Source organism: Zonotrichia albicollis, chromosome 34 (assembly GCF_047830755.1).
Source record: "Zonotrichia albicollis isolate bZonAlb1 chromosome 34, bZonAlb1.hap1, whole genome shotgun sequence".
Classification (NCBI taxonomy): domain Eukaryota; kingdom Metazoa; phylum Chordata; class Aves; order Passeriformes; family Passerellidae; genus Zonotrichia; species Zonotrichia albicollis.
This window is the reverse complement of record NC_133852.1, coordinates 4,426,123-4,446,435: the sequence shown is the minus strand read 5'-3', so window position 1 is coordinate 4,446,435 and position 20,313 is coordinate 4,426,123. Positions and strand designations below refer to the sequence as shown.

General features: G+C 51.8%; 1 protein-coding gene across 1 annotated transcript; it reads right to left on the bottom strand.

Annotated features, from left to right (window-relative positions):
- Positions 1–389: 389 nt before the first annotated feature.
- Positions 390–20,025, bottom strand: LOC102070035 (uncharacterized). The gene is given in 8 exon segments (XM_074531057.1): positions 390–8,323; positions 8,553–8,717; positions 8,778–8,873; positions 12,974–13,005; positions 16,426–16,457; positions 16,459–17,681; positions 17,835–17,901; positions 19,879–20,025. Coding segments are annotated over 7 exon segments (2,409 nt in total). The 5' UTR covers positions 17,857–17,901; positions 19,879–20,025; the 3' UTR covers positions 390–7,484.
- Between the last annotated feature and the right edge of the window lie 288 nt (positions 20,026–20,313).

Sequence of the window (20,313 nt, the reverse complement as noted above, 5' to 3'; positions counted from 1 at the left end):
CACATCCACCTGTTATGTTGCAAGCTATCTGTCATGTAACATAGCCCCCCTTGTGATGTCACACAGCTCCTCAGATGTCACATAGCATCTGTGATGTCACAGGCTACCTGTGATTTCATACAGCCTCCTGTGATGTCCCCAACCACTCTGTTATGTCACACAGCCTCTATATGAAGTCATTCATCTGCTGTGTGATGTCACAGAGCAGCTTTGTGATGTCACAGTCACCCTGTGATGTCACAGTCACCCTGTGAAGTCACAGCGTTCTCTGTGACATCGCACATCTGCCCTGTGATAGCATACTCGATGTCACAACCCACATTGTGATGTCACAGAGCGGCCTTCAATGATGTCACAGCTAGCTCTGTGATGTCACTCCCGCCTCAGTGCTGTCACACAGCCCCTTCCTGACATCACAGCTGCTCTGTGCCTCTGTGACACAGCCCCAGAGGAGCTGCTGTGACACAGCCCCCTTGGGGCCATCCCACAGCCCCTGCCAGTGCTGAGCCCCTGTGAGCTCTGTCTGTGCCCTGCTGGTGTCCCTGAGAGGCCCTGGCAGTGCCCCGGCCCTGCTGGGCTCTGCACAGGAGCTGCTCCTGGCCAGAGCTGTCTCTCTGCAGCGCTGCCCTTGCCAGGAGCTGCCTCTGGGCCAGGAGCCCAGCCCAGCCCAGCTCAGCAGCACAGACACAGCACAGGGACTTTAATGAGCCTCTGGGGCTTTGGTGCTCTTTGCATCAGACCCAGTCCCTCAGAGTGTGCTCAAAGAACTTCTCAAGAGCTCAAAATCAGATTCCAAGTCCAAACTTTCTTTAACTTTTAATGGGTCTCACTGAGGGACAGGACTGAGAAAGAGTCCCCAGGTTCCAGTTGGAGCAGAACACTGGAGATAGTAATGACAGGTGCGGACAAGCAAGGCAAAGGTGTCTCTGGTGCTGAGCACACCTGGATGTGTTTGAGGAATGCAAAGGGCCAAGGCCTGAGCCCCAGCCCCTGGCCAGGCAGATCCTGTCCCTCCCTCCTTGCTCAGGGCTCTTCCCGGGATGGGCACTGGCATGTGGGGATGTGCAATGCCAGGGGCAGGAGCATGAGGCGGCCCCTGCCAGGCTGCTGAGCAGGGGCAAGGAGGCAATGAGGCCCCAGCCCTGCAAGGGTCACTTGTCCCCTCGTGGCCTCAGGCCCAAGCCCAGCAGCCATGGCCAAAGTGCTGCCCAAGTTGGCTCTGGCAGGGCTGTCTTGCAGCTGCTGCCCATCCCTGTGCCCTGTGCAGCCCAGGCTGTCCCACGGTGTCCCTGCCCTGCGCCTCTGTCCCTGCAGGCTGTCGGCATCCCTCGGCTGCCCCACCTGGCTGGGCCCTGCCTTTGCTGACAGCTCTGCCTCCTGCCTGCCCCTGCCTGCCCACACAGAGCCTTGGGCTGCTCCAGGCTCCTGCTGGGAACTTGCTGTACCACAGCCCTGCCCTGCCAGGGAAATTCCTTTCTCCTGGTGCCAGTCTGGGCCTCCCCAGCTGCCCTTGGCATTAAATCTTTCTCTCTCTGGATGTTTTCCACTATGTCAAAAGGATCCACCATCCCTGAAATCGCTCTATAAACACTCTCATGGCTCTGCTCCACTGCCCTCAGTCTCCACCCCACTGACCACAGAGCTCCTTTGTCCCTATACAGTGCTCATGTGCCCAAGGCCTCCAAACCCCTCCTTGGGACACCTCTGGGCCCTCTCCAAGGTGTTTCCAAATTCAAACATTCAGCTCATAGTCTAAGAAAATCACCAGAGGACAGGGCCAGCCTGACCTGTCTGTCCTGGCTACTTTTGTCTGGGAGGAATCCTTAGACATAGAGAATTTGGGAGGCCAAATTCTAATTTTGGCCATGGTGCCTGGACAAGAAGACTGTTTCTTTTATATAGGAATGAAGGAACAGAGCCCCAGTGTTTCCAGGACAGATGAGAGGTGACCATCAGAGGTCAAGGCCAGCCAGAGCTGGCAGGTTTTGTTTTGTGAGATACCATTGCAAATAGGATTTTTTTTAGGGAGAGTACAAATTTAGGCAATGACCATCTGAAAAGTCAGAGAGTTCTTTTCCATAGCAAGGAAAGCACGGAGCTCCAGTGCTCCAGGAGCTGATGAGAGTCAGCCCTTGACACCCCAAGATCAGCCAGAGCTGTCAGGTGGCCCCTGGGAGGCCAAGCCAGCCAGAGCTGTTCCATGTTCCCTGGGTTCCATGGGGCCCCACAGTGTCCCAATGGTCCCTTGCTTCCATGAGGCCCTCAGGTGTCATAATGCCCCTTTGGGGACATGAGGCCCTGAAGGTTGGAATGGTCTCCATGGTTCCATCAGGCCCCACAGAGCCATAATGGTCTCTGGGTCCATGGAGCCCCTCTGTGCCACCAAGGCCCCTTGGTCCCATTGGCTCCAGTGGTGCCACAATGATCCCCTTGGTTCCATGAGGTCCCCACAGTGTCCCAGGGATCTCCATGGGAAGGAAAGAACCCAGCTCCACTGTTGCAGGGGAGCCACCAAAGGCCAAGGCCAGCCAGCCTTGACAGTACTGGCAGATTTTGCCTGGGAGCAACCCTTGGATATTCAGAATTTTAGAGGTGGAATCCCAATTTCAGACATGGACACTGGAGGAGAAGGATGGCTCTTTTCCATAGGAAGGAAAGCACAGAACGTTGGTGGTGTTTCAGGGGCAGATGAGTGGGGGCCATCAGAGGCCTAGGCCAGGCAGACCTCTCTGTCCTGGCAGCTTTTGTCTGAAAGCAACCGTTGGATATCGAGAATTTGGAAGGTGGAACCCCAGTTTTGGCCCTTTCTGCATGGATAAGGATGGTTCTTTTCCATAGGAAGGAAAGCACACAGCCCCAGTGTTTGGACAGCAGGGGAGAGGCACCCCCAGGAGTCCAAGGACAGCCAGACCTGTCTGTCCTGGCAGCTTTCACTTGGGAGCAATCCTTGCAAGTACGGAGTTTTGAACATGGAATCCCAATTTTGGCCATGGTCAAGATGGGTGGGGTTTTTTTTTCCCATAAAACAGTAAAGCACAAAGTCCAAGTGTTTTGGAAGCAGATGAGAGGTGGCCACCCTCAGGCCAAACCAGCCAGACCTGTCTCTCCTGGCACCTTTTGTCTAGGGGCTTTCCTTGGACATAGGGCATTTTCGAGGTGGAATCTCAGTTTTCGCTGTGGGTGCCAGGACAGGAAGAAGAGTTCTTTTCATTAGGAAGGAAAGCACAGAGCCCCAATGTTTCAGAGGCAGATGAGGGCCAGCCCTCAGGAAGCCAAGGCCAGCCAGACTTGTCAGTCCTGGCAGCTTTTGTCTGGGAGCTACCCTTGGATATAGGGAATTCCAGAGGCAGTTGCCCAAATTTGGCATAAGTGCCTGGTCGAGATGGATGGTTTATTCCCATAAGAAAGAAAAGCAGATGGTCCCAGGGTTTCAAAGGCAGATGAGAGGTGGCCCCAGGTAGCCCAGGCAGATCTGTCTCTCCTGGCAGATTTCATCTGGGAACAATCTGTGCATGTAAGGGAATTTGGAGAAGGAATCCCAGTTTTGGCCATAGGGTGCTGGAGGAGGATCAGGACAGTTGTCTCCCATAGGAAGGAGAGCCCAGAGCCCCAGTGCTTCAGGGGCAGATGAGGAGCAGCCCTTGACATGCCAAGGTCAGCCAGACCAGTCCAGCAGCCCCTGGGAGGCCAAACCAGCCACACCTGCTCCCTGTGCCCTTGGTTCCATGGGGCCCCACAGTGTCCCAATGGTCTCCTTGATTCTAGGAGTCCCTGCAGTGTCACAGTGTTCTCCTTTCTTCTGCAGTGTCACAACACCCCCTTGGCTTCCCTGAGCCCTTGCAATGTGTCCCCATGGCCCCTCAGCTTTCCATGGCCCTGCTGTGTCACAATGGCTCCTTGGTTCCATGGGCCCCACAGCTTCATCCTTGGCCCTTGGTTCCACAGGGGGCCTGAGTTTCACAATGGTCCCCTCCGACTCCGTGAGGCACCAGAGTGTCACAATGGTCTCTCTGCTCCCATGAGGTTCCATAGTGCCACCGTGGTGTCCTTGGATCTGCATTGTCACAATGGCCCTTGGTTCCATGAGTTTCTGGACTGTCAGCAATGGTTTTTTTGCTCCAGAGGGGCCTTGGTGTGTCACAGGGGCTCTGTGGTTGGGGTTTGTGTCTCACCGACACTGGAACCCCAGCAGTTGGTAGCTATGTGCATTTCTTTCTATAGAGCTTCTGTCCTCCTGTCTCTCTGTCTTCTCCGTCTAATGCTCTTGATCCGGAACATTTTTTGATATCTCAACAACTTAAGTGATTAAACGTTTCCCGGTGCAACGGGCTGAGTTAATGAAGTTACTGCTATGGTGTTTTATGTTGAATTGGATCTTTTATTAAATCTTTGTCGAAAATTTCTTGGTTTTCTGTACTTTGCCAGTAAAAGTTTCTGTCATTTTGACCTCTTGAGAATATATGGTTGGTGTTTCTCTGGCACACCAAACTCCAGTAAAGGAATCCGTGGTTACTGTGAGAAATGCCTGCTGACTTTCAAAATTTTAAAAGGTTTATTCAACCTTAACAAAAATGACATCAAAAGGACTAAATAAGGAAGAACAGGCCTGGGAGCTTCCCTCGTGGCTGCCTCCCACATCCCAGGCCCGTCCTCAAGATGGACGCTTTGCCTTTTATACCCCAGGGAATTGCATCTGCCAACCCTGGCTCCTCCTATAATCTGTCAGTCAACTCTTCTTTGCTGTTTATTGGTGGACTCTGCCTTCCTGCAGCTTGATTGGCAGGTCAGGTGCTGTCATGCCACACCCCCTCCCCGAGGAACACGTTTTTGTACTTGCCTTCTTTCCACCTGTACTGGTGGAATGCCTCATGCTGTCTGATGGTAACAATAGGGGGAAAGGGGACTGTGGGGAGAACAGAGGACATCTAAACAACAGAGTGCAATAACACAATCACACATCAATAAAGCTTCTCTTAATATTCACACAGCATTCATCCCTGAATTGCAAAAGCCAACCATCTCATTAGCCATCTATACCACAAAGGGACCTAAAATCACCGTTAAAAGGTAAAAATACCCAAAGAGGACTAAAATCCACCCATATGGGCCTAAAATCAGCCAAAGGCATCTAAAATCCACCCTAAAACTGCCCAGTTTTTCCTAAAATCAAACAGACCCAAACTCCACTCAAATGGGCCTAAAATCATCCAAAGGGATCTAAAATCCACCCTCACACCCACCAGATTTAGCCTAAAATCAGCCAAAGAGGCCTAAGATCCACCCAAAAGGCTTGAAATCCCTGCAAGAGATCTGACGTCCACCCTAAACCTGCCCAGTTTGGCCTAAAATCACCCAAATGGACCTAAATTCTCCAGGAACAAGACCAAACCCAGCAGCAGAACCGGCACCAGCAGCAAGACTGAGACCAACACTGGAACTGGGATTGGCAGTGCTACAGGACCAGCACCAGGACTAGGACGGAGACCCAGACCAGAACCAGCACCAGAACTGGCACTGGGACCAAGACTGGGAACAAGCCTGACACTGGGACCGGCAGCGCTACAGGACCAGCACCAGGACTAGGACCGAGACCCAGACCAGAACCAGCACCAGAACTGGCACTGGGACCAAGACTGGGAACAAGCCTGACACTGGGACCGGCACCAGGAGCGCTTTAGAGCTGGGACTGGCTCCAGCAGCGCTCCAGGACTGGGATCAGGAACTCAGGACTGAGACTGGAACCTGGCACCTGCACCGGGACTGCTCTGGGACTGGGACCAGGACCAAGACCGGGAGCCCTCCAGGACTGATACCGAGACCGTCACCAGAACCAGCAGTGAGACTGGCAGCGCTCTGGGACCGGGACCCAGACTAAGATTGGCACTGGGAGTACTCTGGGACCAAGACTGGCACCAGAAGCAGCACTGGGTCCAGAACTGCTCTGAGACCGAGACTGAGACTGGGACCGGCACCGCTCTGCGATTGAGATTGACATGAGAACCAGAATCAGCACTGGGAGTGCTCCGGGACTGAGATAGAGACCGAGGCTGGCACTGGGACCGGGATCAGCGCCAGGATCACTCTGAGACTGGCACCGGGATCGGAAATGGGATTGGAAATGGGATTGGCACTGGGATCCCTCTCAGACCTCTGCGTTTGTTCCAGGGAGCTTTGGCTGCATCCCTGGGCAGGATGGGGAGGGGCCCCTGAGCAGGGTGGGACCCCCTTGGTTCACATTGATCCGGTGCAGCCATCCCGGTCCATATGGTCCAGTTTGTATGATCCCAGTCTCTGCTCCTAATCCCTATGGTCCCAGCCTGTGAAATCCTGGTCCATGTGATCCCAGTCTGTACAATCCCAACACATACAATCCCAACCCATACAATACAAGTCTGCATGACCCCCGTCTGTATGGTCCTGATCCATATGGCCCCAGTCTGTGCAGTCCCAGTCTGTGGGATCCCAGGCCACATGATCCCAGCCTGTATGGTCCTGCACGGCACACACCCCAAGGGTCTGGAATTCCAGTTCCCAGCCAGGAAAAGTTGTTCCTGCCCTTGAAGGCAAAGTTATTAAGAAGGGGCTGAAAGCCAAGTGGAGCAAGATCCTACAGTGACATTTCACTGCCAGCCTTCAGAACTTCACCCATGGCTGTTGTAGCTCCTGCACTGGGAATTAAATCAGGGCAGGGTCTTTGATGGCAGCTGCCCTGGCTCAAGGGAGACACTGAGAGAGAAACAGAGCAGGCAAAGAGAGGCAGGAGAGAAAGGAGGACACAAACACTATCAGCTGAGAAGGTGGCCCTCTGCAAATAGAACTGCAAGTGACTGAAAATGATTGGGACAGAAATCAGTAACCCTGAAAGGTTTATTTACTATCAAATACATCCCACCCACCCAGCTCCACACAATCCCCATCCCCACCGCTGCAATTTGGGATCCCACTTCTCCCAGTCTCCTCCCAACCCCATCTCACTCTGGTGGCTGTGGAATGAGTGAGTTTGGCAAGGGATTGAGTGTTTTAGTGTGGGAACAAGGCATTTTGAAGTGGGATTGAGCCTGTATGACTTAAATTCAGTTGTTTGGCAAGGGATTCAGTTGTCTTGAGGTGACCCTCTTGGCTTTTGGAATGCAAACAGATGGAGAACACTGTGCAAAATCTTCCCTCACAGACCTCACAAATCCTCCAGAATATTGTCCCCAAACCATCAATTCCGCTTTAAAACCTCTGAAATTGTGGAACTTCAGACATCTTTGATCAATTTATTTCATTTAACCCAGTTTTGGCTGTTTTTAAGGGATGAAGATGAAGCAGAAAAAAATTACGGTCAAACCAAGTGGAGAAGCAGCCAGGTGTGTTGCCAACATGGATCACAGGGAATGTGAGTGACCAGGGCTGTGCCCAAAGTGCCTCCTCCAGTGGGGGATGGAGCTGGACCAGCACACGAAGCTCTTCCCAACCTTGGGGCACATGCAGGGCTTCCCTCAGTGGTGCCTCCGTTGGTGTTTGTTCAAGTGAGAGCTCTGTGAGAAGCTCTTCCCACACTGGGGACACTCGTAGGGCTTCTCCCCAGTGTGGATGCGCCGCTGTCTGATGAGGGTGCAGTTGTCCCTGAATCCCTTCCCACAGTCTGGGCATTGGAATGGCCTCTCCTCTGTGTGAGTCTGATAGTGGCGGAGGAGATTGGAGCAGGTCAGAAACCTCTTCTCACACTCCCCACAGTCGTAAAGCCTCTCCCCAGTGTGGGTCCTCTGGTGCTTGGTCAGGTCAGACCTGCAGCTGAAGCTCTTCTCACACTCCCCACACTCATAGGGTTTCTCCCCAGTGTGGATCACCTGGTGCGTGATCAGTTGGGAGCTCCAGCTGAAACTCTTCCCACACTCTGAACACTCATAGGGCCAGTCCCCAGTGTAGATCCTCTGATGGACGATCAGGTTGGAGCTCATCCTGAAGCTCTTCCCACACTCCCCACACTCGTAGGGCCATTCCCCAGTGTGGGTCACCTGGTGCTGGATCAGCCTGGAGCTCCACTTCAAGCTCTTCCCACACTTGTCGCACGTGTGGGGCTTCTCCCCATCATGGAGCTGCTCATGGAGCACCAGCTCCGAGCTCTGGCTCAATCCCTGGCTGCTTTCCCGGCCCAGGCTGGCTCTTTCACCCTGAGATCCCCGCCAGCTGTGTTTGCAGCCCTTCCTCGTGTGGCTTCTCCATGGCTTTTCCTCCCCGTTGGCTTCCTGAGCCGTGGAGCCGCTCAAAATGGCCTCTTCCACCAGGTTCTGCTGCGGGCATTTGTCCTCCCTGCTCTCCGTGCTCAGCTCCTGCTCTGCGGGAGGAAGGACAAGGACAGGATGGGATTTGCCTCCATGCCACAGGCAAGGGCAAGGAGATCCCCCCAGGGCGTCCCGACCAGAACGGTACTGGCAGCCCCCGATGTCCCCCCGCGGGGCCTATTCCGCTCAGCCTCGTACTTGTTCATTCTCCAGTTGTCTTCCCAAAAACCCAACCCAGGGACCCCCAGGGATATCTGGGCCGGCCTCCCTCTCCCTGCTCACCTGCACGATGGCGGGGGGGGCGATGATCCCAGGGGGCGGCGAATTCAGGCCGGGCTCGAAACTGCGCTGCACCTTCAGCGCAGCCTTGATCCGCCTTCGTCCCTCCTTTTCCTCCCGCTCCTCCTCTTCCATCCTCCTCCCACTCCTCCATGTTATCCCCACCTCCTTCTCATCTTCCATCACGCCCTATCCATCCCTTTTCCTCCTCCTCCTCCCTAATCCCACCTCCTTCTCCTCCTTCCATGGCTGCTCTCTCTCCGCCTTCATCCCTCCTCTTCCATCCCTCCTGCCCCTCCTCCTCCCCCATAAACCATTGGAACCCTGAGCGGAAAGGGGACAGGGAAAGGGCGGAACCGTGAGGGGAAATGGGGCAGGGAAAGGGCGGAACCGTGAGGGGAAAGGGGGCAGGGAAAGGGCAGAACCGTGAGGGGAAAGGGGACAGAGAAAGGGCGGGAACCGTGAGGGGAAAGGGGCAGGCTCAGGCCAAGGGCGGCAACTGTGAGGGGACACTCTGGGAAGCGGCACTCTGTAAACAGAACTGCAACGAACTGAACATGAAAGGGAGAGAAAGCAGAGAGAAAGCAGTAATGTTATGAAAAAAAAATCGGTTAATATTTTTTTTGTGAGAAAGAGTTACAGAGACGCAGCCAGATCGGTCTCTGCCAGGATTCTTAGTGCTTTGTTATTGTAATACCGGGTCGTTAAGGCTTATCTCCTCTTTTGTATTAGTAAAAAACCTGGCTGGGTGGGGTGATGACCCTTCCCCCGAGGCTGTGCTCTCTTACAGCATAGGGAAGACACCTGAGAGGGTAGGGGGGGTTATGCAAAGTGACTCCAAAGTCCAGAATGCTTTGTGGGACCCCGACTCCAGAGGCACAGAAAAAACCCCAAAAACAACGAGCCAAATAAGAGTTGAGAGACTAAAGTGATGCCTGGACGTGAGGAGCCGAGTGCTGAGCCTGCAGAGATGCTGAACACCTTCGGAGCCCCTCTCGCCCTGAGCAGGGAGTGGTCTCAATGCTGGGACCAGGGTAACCGGCGAGGCTCAAAAGCAACATCTGATGGGGACATCACGCCCTAAGGCTCCCATGAGGACTGGATCCCCGGCTCTGCCCCTAGTGGACGGAGCTGCGCATATCCTCCTCCTCTGAGTTGCCCTGGGAGATGCGACGGGGACTGCAGCCGTGCCGGGATGCCCAATCCTGAGCTGATCACTTTTAACAAAGGCATTATAAAGGAGAAGAAGTCTCCTGACCCTGTTTATTTCAGCTGGGGACTCGTCCGGGATAGCCACGCCGCAAGAAGACTCAAGACTGGCCATCTTGGAACTTCAGGACAGCTGGCTACCAGGACCAGAGGGATCGGCTCAGGAGCAGCGACGCAGAGGAGCACCGGAGTGCCGGATTGGTGAGAAAGCCGGTGGCGGGAGCGGGAGACGTGCGCATGTGTGTGTGAATGAGATGGAGGCCAGCAGCCGGACCTTCGAAGTGAGAGGGACTCCTCAGTACTGCGGTTCCGGACTCCTGCGAAGGAGCCGGGCGGGAACAGGGGGCGGAGCTTGGAATTAGCGTGAGTGAGTCGTCTCCCAAGGGGGAATAAAGGGCCTCCCCCTCCGGGCGTGCGGAGGGAATATTTGTATGAGTGGCACGCACCCAAAATAGGCCCTGACAGAGGGAAGTCAGGCAGATTTGTCAGTCCCGAGAAGGATTCGGGTAGCAGTTGTAAGTCTCGAGAAGGATTCGCGTAAGATTTTATCAGTCCCGAGAAGGATTCGGGCAGCTCACAAGCCCTGCAGGCAAAAGTAAGTCCTGGCACAAGGAGCCAGGCACAAACCCCAGCAAAGGAGGCTGTGGTTTGCTTTTAAGTCCTGATACGGTGAAGCCTAAAAATTGGCGGGTTAGGCAAACTAAAATCAGGCAGTTGTTTTTCCTGACAGAGGGAGTCAGGCACGACCCAGATTCTTAGGCTGAGGTTTCATGTATTCAAGTCCCGATAGATGTAAGACCTGACGTGGGGAAAGTTGGGCAATCAAGAGATTGGGCAGTTGTTTCAGTATAAAGTCCTGAGCATCAGGCAGAAATTTTGAAGTTCAGTGGAGGAGGCTGAAGCTCCTCAAAGAAGGTTCTTTCTGAAATTACCAGTCAGTAAAGGCATCTTTGGGACGTTTTTACTGTTGAGACCTGTAAAATGGGAGGGTGTAAGAGTAGAAAGACCAGTAAGAGACTGAGGTATATACATCCCAATAGTCCCTTAGGAGAACTGTTAGTAAAATGGGATTCTGTAGAGGCCACGGAGGGATTAGATAAAGCGAAAATGATCCATTATTGTATGGAAGTGTGGCCAGAATTAGAGATACAAGGAGGATGGCCTTGGTGTGGGACAAAGGATAAGTGGATGTGCCAGCTATTAAATAATTATCTGACAGCTCGAGGGGATACTGATCCTGAGCAATTATTGCATGTAGCCTGCTGGTTAAAGAGTGCTGTTGGAGATGAAGGGGTGTGAATTTGTAAGTTGCAGAGGAAGAAAGAGGGGAATGAAGGAGGGGATGATAGGACTAGTAAAAGATGGGATCCCCTGGATCATCTGCCTCCTTCTGCCCCTCCACCTTATAATCCTCTTCTTCAAGCACCTCAAATGGCAGGTCCGGTTCTTCCCCTGGCTGGCATCTCACTACCACCTGTTCAAACTCCTCCTTCTACCTCTTCAGCTTCCGCTATGATAAACCCAGTATCCCCTCCAGTTCCTTCTGCACCACCACAAGTGCATACTCCACCTGCTGCATTCTCCACCCCTTCTCCAGCTCCACTTAATATTCACTCAGGTTCTTCTCCCCCTCCTATTGCTGTCCCTTTACCTCCTCCTAGTTGGGGCACAAATGGCTCCTCGCCCGATAAACAGCTATCAGCAAATACACCTGCTGATGGGCAGAAAGTTCAGGGTAACCCAGATATCCCTCAAAGCAGTTTGGCATCTGAAGATGGGCCGTACTGTAGCACCAGATCCAAGACCTCCAAGGCAGAGAGACTCTTTCCCCTCAGAGAGTTTCCTATGGGAGGAGTAGTGGGAGGTGTTGGCTTTGTGAACGCTCCCCTAACTGCTTCTGAGGTGAGAGGATTCAAGAAAGAGTTGGGGCATTTAGTTGAGGACCCAGTGGGCATAGCTAACCAAGTAGATCAATTTCTAGTTCCAAATATCTACACTTGGGGGGAGATGAATTCCATCCTGAGTACATTATTTTCTCCAGAAGAAGTCCAGATGATTAGGGTGGCTGGCATAAGAATTTGGGAGAAAGATAACCGTCCAGGACCCCAGGTGCCATCAGGTGAACAGAAATTGCCACTAACGGATCCCAGCTGGAACCCTAACCAGGAGGAGGGGAGGAAGGCCATGATGGAATATAGGTCTTTGATAATACGGGGGATCAAAGAGTCAGTTCCCAAAGGAACTAACACCCAATTGGCATTTGAGGGCATGCAGGAGAAAGAGGAAGCTCCTGCTGCCTAGCTTAATCGCCTAAGGCGGAACTTCCAGTTGTACTCTAGAATAGACCCAGACACCCCAGAAGGTCAAATGCTACTAAAAGTCCAATTTGTTACCAAATCTTGGCCTGATATAAGGAGAAAACTGGAAAAGATGGAAGATTGGCAAGAGAGAGACATTAATGAGTTATTAAGAGAGGCATTGAAGGTGTATTTAAGGAGGGAGGAAGAAAAAGCAAAGGCCAAGGCTAAGATCATGGTTGCTGTAGCTAGAGAAAGTGCAGGGTGGGCGGGACCACCACCAGGAGGAGGCAAGGATAGGCCTCTTGTACTATCAGGTGCAAAAGGGATAGAGACACCTCAAGTCCCTTTGAGAGAACGACATTGCTATTACTGTGGAGAGCCAGGACACGTCAGGAGGTTTTGTAGAAAGCTCAGTCTCGATGCAGCAATAGCCAGGGAACAAGATAATTTAGGAAGGATCCTTAGAGGTGACGAGTAGAGGGTCAGGGGCTTTATACTTTAGGGGACCCGATGCGACATCTAGAAGAGCCCTTGGTAAACTTTAAGGTGGGACCCCTAAATGAAGAATTTGAATTTCTGGTTGATACAGGAGCAGATAAGTCCTGTCTCAACAAAGTAACATCTGAAGTTAGATAAAAACAGCTAGGCAGAAAGGATATCCAATGCCACCAAATCTGGCCAGTAATACTTAACTTGTAATAAGTGGTGTGAAAGTAAAAGGTACCTTATTGTTGTCTTGTTGTGTGTGTGAGAGTGAGTCACAAGAAAAGTCAGCCTCAACTTCCCGAGCAGGTGGGAAGGGGGCAGTGGGAGTGTGTGTGTGTGTGTGTGTGTGTGACCTGCAAACCAAGCTTGTGTCCCCCGGGCGGGTGGGGGCTGTGACCAAAGTGTGTGTGTGTGACCTGCAAACCATACTAGTGCTCCCCAGATGGGTGAGGGAGCTGTAGCTGTAAGAGTGTGAGTGACACGCAGACAGCTTCACAAGTGAATGTGCACCAGAGGCAACCAGAGTCTGGGCCCTTCCAAGAGGCCCAGAGATACTGAGACCTGTGGGCCAACCCCAAGGTGAGGGGGGGCTATAGGGACCCGTGATTTTCTAGCAATAAGTTTGTGTCTTAAAGGTGTGGAGGAGTGTGTGAAAGTGAATGAGAAATGAGAGAGTGAATATACAAGTTTTACCACATCTCCTTAGAAGGAAGTGTATTGTGTAAAAGAATGGTGTAAGAAAAAAAAAGGGAAAAAGAGATAAAGAGTAAGGGGTTGAAAAAAGTATTTAAGCTGTAAATAAAAGTAAGAAACAGAAGCAAGAGATAAATAAATAAGATCTTGAAAATAGAACAGAAAACCAGTGAATTAAATACACAGAAAAATAGGAGAATAAAAGTACTTTGAGAGTTAAGTTAGCTGAGAAATACAACTCCTTGCAAAATACAGAGTATGTAGAAGTTGATGAGAGAAACATACAAACTATGGAAAAAGAGAAATTACTGATAACATTAAACAGAGAAGTTGAGTTTTGATAAAATCATTAACAGTAGACCATTAATGCCTGTGTTTGAAAGCCCGTTTCAGGTATTCTTCATTACTAAGACGGTTGGACTCACATCACTCTCACCCCTGGTATTGGACCAGGATTCAACACCAAGTTTTTCCCTCTGGCATTCTGGTATTGGACCGGACTCCACCCCTTTCTCCTTCTGGCATTGAGCCAGAGTCCACACCACTCACCTCTGTGCACTGAATAAGGATTCATCCACATCACAAGGTGATTCACCTGAGTATACTGAGATTTAAAAGTTTACACTCAGGAGGAAGAGTCAAAAAGACTGAACTGTATGGGAAAAATTGGTATCAGAGTTCTAATATTGCTTAAAATGTTTCAAAACTGTTTTGTGTAAATTAGGTTGGTAAAAAGTTTAAGGCTGTAAATAAGTAATTCTAGTTTAAGTTCCCCAATATACTTCTAAAGACTCCAGGTTAACCCTCTACAGAACACTCCCCTGGGGGGGAAACTAAAATTTGTAGGGAACAGACCAAGAGAGGCTTAACCAGAGAAGCGGGTAGAAGGGACTCTAAAGAGCTTGGAAGCTTCTCCTCAGAAAAAAATTCCCCAAGAGGCAAGGCCGGGTGGGCAGGCTGTGCAAGATGACCCATACCGGACTCTTGGGAAGGGTGGTACTGATGGCTCTGATTGCTGGTGGTGCTCTGGGAAGCCCAGCTGAGCCGTGCAGTGAATGCTACCAACCCCTCTATGAGGAGGAAGTGAGCTCCTTGTTGAGAGTCCACATCAGTTCTAACCCTGATGGTGTTAACCTCTCCCAATTGGTCCATTATCAGAAAAATAAGAGAATGTATTGGATAGCCCAGAATACTGCCACTTTTAGGGAGCCACTCCTAGGAGAGTGCCCTATAGAGGAAGCCTGGTTTTGCTTTGAATGTGATGCTGCTGAAACAAGCTCAGCAGATCTAGTAAAAAGCAAAGAAATGGTGAAAATGGTAAGAAAAACTGTTTGTTACAAGTATTTATATGAGTGTACTGGAAAAGAGATAAACCCCTTTTGGAACACATTTCAGGGGAACTTTAAACCCCTAAGTTTGATCTCATCTGGCAACTGCATTGCTAAGGTGATAACACCAATTTTCTTATTACCCAAAGAAACTGGATCAAGTTTGGGAGTTCCTATATATAATGATTTGGAAGAAATTGAACAAAACCGGGAAAGTGAAATAGAAATTGAGAAAATCCAAAATTGTAAAAGCCAAGTTCAGATCCCAAAATCTGTGTTGAACAAAGTCATCCGGCTCCAGGCAGTATTAAAAATAAAGAATTCAATTATTAGGGACATTTCAAACGAAATAAAAAGATTGGCATGTGTAAATAATCAAGATCAAACTCCTACACTTGATCCCAGTGGGTGGGAGAATTTAGAGATTTTCAGAAAATATGTATGGGAAAAAGTGTTTTTTCTCGCTGTGTGTGTACTTGGAGGATTGCTCTTTTTACTATGCTTATTTGTCTGTTTTAGTAAAACAGTATTGGCTGTACAAACCAATCTGGAAAAACCAAGAAAAGTAACAAGGTTAAGTAAGCATGATTACCACAGTGCACAAGAGATTTATAGTAGATTCAAAACAAAAAATTGTGAGTTGATGCGAGCTTAAGAATTTAAGCTCGATCAAAGAAAAAGAGGGGGGACTGTTATGAAAAAAAAATCGGTTAATATTTTTTTTGTGAGAAAGAGTTACAGAGACGCAGCCAGATCGGTCTCTGCCAGGATTCTTAGTGCTTTGTTATTGTAATACCGGGTCGTTAAGGCTTATCTCCTCTTTTGTATTAGTAAAAAACCTGGCTGGGTGGGGTGATGACCCTTCCCCCGAGGCTGTGCTCTCTTACAGCATAGGGAAGACACCTGAGAGGGTGGGGGGGGTTATGCAAAGTGACTCCAAAGTCCAGAATGCTTTGTGGGACCCCGACTCCAGAGGCACAGAAAAAAACCCCAAAAACAACGAGCCAAATAAGAGTTGAGAGACTAAAGTGATGTCTGGACGTGAGGAGCCGAGTGCTGAGCCTGCAGAGATGCTGAACACCTTCGGAGCCCCTCTCGCCCTGAGCAGGGAGTGGTCCCAACACCGGGACCAGGGTAACCGGCAAGGCTCAAAAGCAACATCTGATGGGGACATCACGCCCTAAGGCTCCCATGAGGACTGGATCCCCGGCTCTGCCCCTAGTGGACGGAGCTGCACATATCCTCCTCCTCTGAGTCGCCCTGGGAGACGCGATGGGGACTGCAGCCGTGCCGGGACGCCCAATCCTGAGCTGATCACTTTTAATAAAGGCATTATAAAGGAGAAGAAGTCTCCTGGCCCTGTTTATTTCAGTAAGTCTGGGAGTTTTATTTGCTATAAATACATCCCACACACCCAGTCCCTAGCACTTGAAATTGAGATCCCAGAACTTGAAATTGAGATCCCGCATTTCCCAGTCTCTCCCCAAAACCATCTAAGCCATGTCAGTGGCTGTGGAATCAAGTGACTTTGTAAAGAGGTAGAGATAGTTTCAGGGGGAAAAAAACACTTTGATGTCGGCCTGAATCCTTTCCAGGTAAGATCAAGCGGTTTTCACTGGGATTTGAGTGGTTTTGAGGTGACAGATCCATCCCTCTTGGCTTTTGGACTGCAGAGAGGGAGAAGAGAAAAAAGATAAGGCCAAACGAAAAGGAGAAGCAGCCGAGTGTGTTGCCAACATGGATCACAGGGAATGTGAGTGACCACGGATGTGCCCAAAGTGGCTCCTCCAATGGGGGATAGAGCTGGAGCAGCGCTCAAAGCTCTTCCTGCACTCGGAGCACTCGCAGGGCTTCCCTTACCGGTGCCTCTGTTGGTGTCGGGTCAAGTTAGAAGCTGCTGGAGAAGCTCTTCCCACACTGGGGATACTCATAGGGCCTCTCCCCAGTGTGGATGCGCTGATGGATGATGAGGTGGGAGTTCTGCATGAATCCCTTTCCACAGTCGGGGCAGCGGAAGGGCCTCTCCTCTGTGTGAATCCGATGGTGCAGGAATAAATGGGAGCTGCTCGTAAAGCCCTCCCCACACTTGGAACACTTGTAAGGTCTCTCCCCAGTGTGAATCATGTGGTGCCTGACCAGGGTGGAATGGTGGCTAAAGCTCTTCCTGCACTGCCCACACTTGTAGGGTCTCTCTCCAGTGTGAATGTTCCTGTGCTGGATCAGGCTGGAGCTGCAGCTGAAGCTCTTCCCACACTCGGAACACTCGTAGGGCCTCTCCCCATTGTGGATCATCTGGTAGCTGATCAGGTAGGAGCTCCTTCTGAAGCTCCTCCCACACTCCTCACACTCATGGGGTCTCTCCATGGTGTGGATGCGTTGATGCTGCATCAGGGTGGAGTTGTCCCTGAATCCCATCCCGCACTTAGGGCATTGGAAGGGCCTCTCGTCCGTGTGAATCCGATAGTGCAGGAGGAGACAGGAGCTGGTCTTAAACTTCTTCCCACACTTGGAACACTCATAGGGCCTCTCCCCAGTGTGGATCTTTAGGTGCACGATCAGGGCAGAATAGTGGCTGAACCTCCTTCCACACTCCGCACACGCGTACGGCCTCTCTCCAGTGTGGGTCCTCTGGTGCTCGATGAGGCCGGAGCTCCTGCTGAACCTCTTCCCACATTGCCCAGACTCGTAGGGCTTCTCCCCGGTGTGGATCACCTGGTGCCTGATCAGGTGAGAGCGCCGTCTGAAGCTCATCCCACACTCTCCACACTCATAGGGCCATTCACCAGTGTGGATCACCTGGTGCAGGATCAGGGTGGAGCTCCACCTGAAGCTCTTCCCACACTCCACGCACGTGTGGGGCTTCTCCCCATCATGGAGCTGCTCATGGAGCACCAGCTCCGAGCTCTGGCTCCATCTCCGGCCGCCTTCCTGGCCCAGCCTGGCTCTTTCCCTCTCAGATCCCCGCCAGCTGCGTTTGCAGCCCCTCCTCGTGCGGCATCTCCACGGCTTTTCCTCCCCATTGGCTTCCTGCGCCGTGGAGCCGCTCAAAACAGCCTCTGCCACCAGGTTCTGCCACGGGCATTTGTCCTCCCTGCTCTCCATGCTCAGCTCCTGCTCTGGGGGAGGAAGGACAAGGACAGGATGGGATTTGCCTCCGTGCCATAGGCAAGGGCAAGGAGATCCCCCCAGGGCTGAGCTGCAGCCGGGGCCGTGCTGGGCTGGGAGATGGAGCAGCACAGAGGGGAAAGGGGCACTGACTTCCTCCTCACCTGCCTCAGTGTCCTGGGGCATCTTCCTCTTTCTTGCAGCCTTCCCTGGTGTTGGCAATGGGAAATCCTGGAGTAAGAGGGTAAAAGTGTAAGAGAGTAACGTTCCCGTTACAATACAATAAATCTTCTTCTCTGTTGAATATTCTATTTCTCACTAACCAATCTAGGGCAAGATATAAATCCTATAGCATTTACATACAGTATATAAAAGTCATTACATCACCATACTGTGTTACATTTCAAACCATAAATACTTCTTTTTGGACTCCTCCTGCTGAGCTAGTAGGGTCTGCTCTGACCCCTGGGTCTGTCTGCAAGCAGAGGGAATTTTTTCATCAAAAGGAGATTACCTTCAGTGGGGCCACAACACTGTTTTCCAATTGTTCACTAACTAAGGTATCTAAAAGCTTGCTTTCATTTCAATCTTGCTTAGACTTTCCACATTATCAAAATCTTTTGCCAGACAATCATATTTATAAGGCTTCCCTGTTTCATCTTACCCAACACATGTTGAGTTTGAAGGTCCCTCTGCCCATGTCAATCTCTACAAGTCACAGGACACCTGGGCTTCAGATAAACCTCCCAAACACCAAGATTCAGCCCTGAAAAAGCCTCCCAGGAGTTCCCCTCCCCTTTGGTATTCGGAGGTTCCCCCCTGTCCCAGTTGCTGGGGTAACGCTTGGATTGTGTGTCCCCCTTCTCCTTGGTGCCCACCCTGCCCAGGCTGCTGGCAGTCCCAGCAATGCCAAAAGCTCCCCCGTCTTGGCTCTCCCCATTTCGGGATGCCGGGGCTCTTTGGGCTCCCGGGCTCCCTTCTCCCCTCATTCTCTGCTCTGGGCTGCAGCACCTTGTGAGAGTCAGTCCGAAATATCCTTCTCTTTTGCCTCACGATTACCACGAAGAGAGACTACTGAAAAATTTAAAAACTGCTGAACCAGTGTGGGGGAAAATCATGTTCTTGACTCCTACCTCACTGTTTCCACAGGTGGTGTTTGCTATACGCGACACTGAACTCACAGGGGCACCCTGCCCTTTTCTGAACAATGGTCCTGGAACTTCTGCCCACCTCCTGGCCTGGCTGGTTTGAGCTTAGGGGTGGTCCCTCTTCCAAGAGAAGACCCCTCTTGCCCATCTTCAACCATTGTGACAGACAAGTAGAGATGTAGGCCTCTTCATCAAGGAACCGAGACAAGAAACCCCTGTGTGAGAAGGCCCCCTCACCTTCTTCCAGAGACTGGCACTGAAACCCCCAACTCGGGGGAGGTGTGCGGGGGGGGGAGAGAAAAGCTACCCAGAGCAAGCACAAGTGCGAACACTGGGCCATGAAAACAATGGCTCTCGCTTGCTGCCTGGCTCGACTTTGTGTACCCTTGAACAAATACTCTCCTTTCCCCCTGAAGACCTTTGTTTTACTTGTGAAATTCATTCCCTCTTCCCCCAACGAAAAAATAGTGTAACTGGGGGTCCAGATGAAATGTGCCTCTGAGAGGTCCCCAGACATGGCCTGGTGAACTTCATCGGCTGGACCCCAAAGGATAAAGCAGCACCACGATTGGTAGCTATAACCCATCCCCCCTTTTTCCTCCCTCTTTTCCATATTTCCTTTGGTTCCCCTCACCAACGTATTTCTGTTCTGGTTATTTCAATAAAATTGCATTTGTTGATTGTTGCTGCAAATCCCTTGTGCCTTTGTTGGTTCTTTGCACCTTGAGATGACCCCTACGAACTATCAGATTATCCGTTCACTAGGACGGATCGTGACACGGCTCCAAGGAGTGCCCCCTGCCCCTCTCCAGGCTCTTGAGGCTCCCGCCAATGGCGGCGCTCTCCCCTCTCTGGGCTCCCCCCTTTGGGCTCCTGGGGGACACAGGGCTCTGCTCCTCCAGGCTGCCTCTGCCGGCAGCCGCCACCGGCACCCCCCGATGTCCCCCCGAGGGGCCTTTTCCGCTCAGCCTTGGAATGTTTCATTCTCCAAATATCCCCCCAAAAACCGAACCCAGCGACTCCCCAGGATATCCGGGCCGGGATCCTCCTCCCGGCTCACCTGCGCGTGGGGGGGAGAGGGGGGCGATGATTCCACAGGTGGGGGCTGCGAATTCAGGCAGGGCTGGAGCGCGATTCCGTCTGCTCAGCCTTGATGCGCCTTTATCCCTCCTCTTCCTCCCGCTCCTCCTCTGTCTTATCCCCACCTCCTTTTGATCCTCCTTCTCTCCTCCCTCTCCTGCTCCCCCCTAACCCCGCCTCCTTCCCTCCTCTTTCTCGTCCCGCTCCTCCTCTTCCATCTCCGCTGCTCCTCCTCCTCCTCCTCCTCATTCCTTTCCCCACCTCCTTCTTCTCTTCCATCCCGCCCCTTCCATCCCTTCTCGTCCTCCTCCTCCCCATTCATTCCTGCCCATCCCCCCTTCCTACTCCCCTTTCATCCCTGCCCTTCCCTCCCTCCTCCTCCTCCCCCAGCAGCAGCCACACCCTCGCTGCCCCG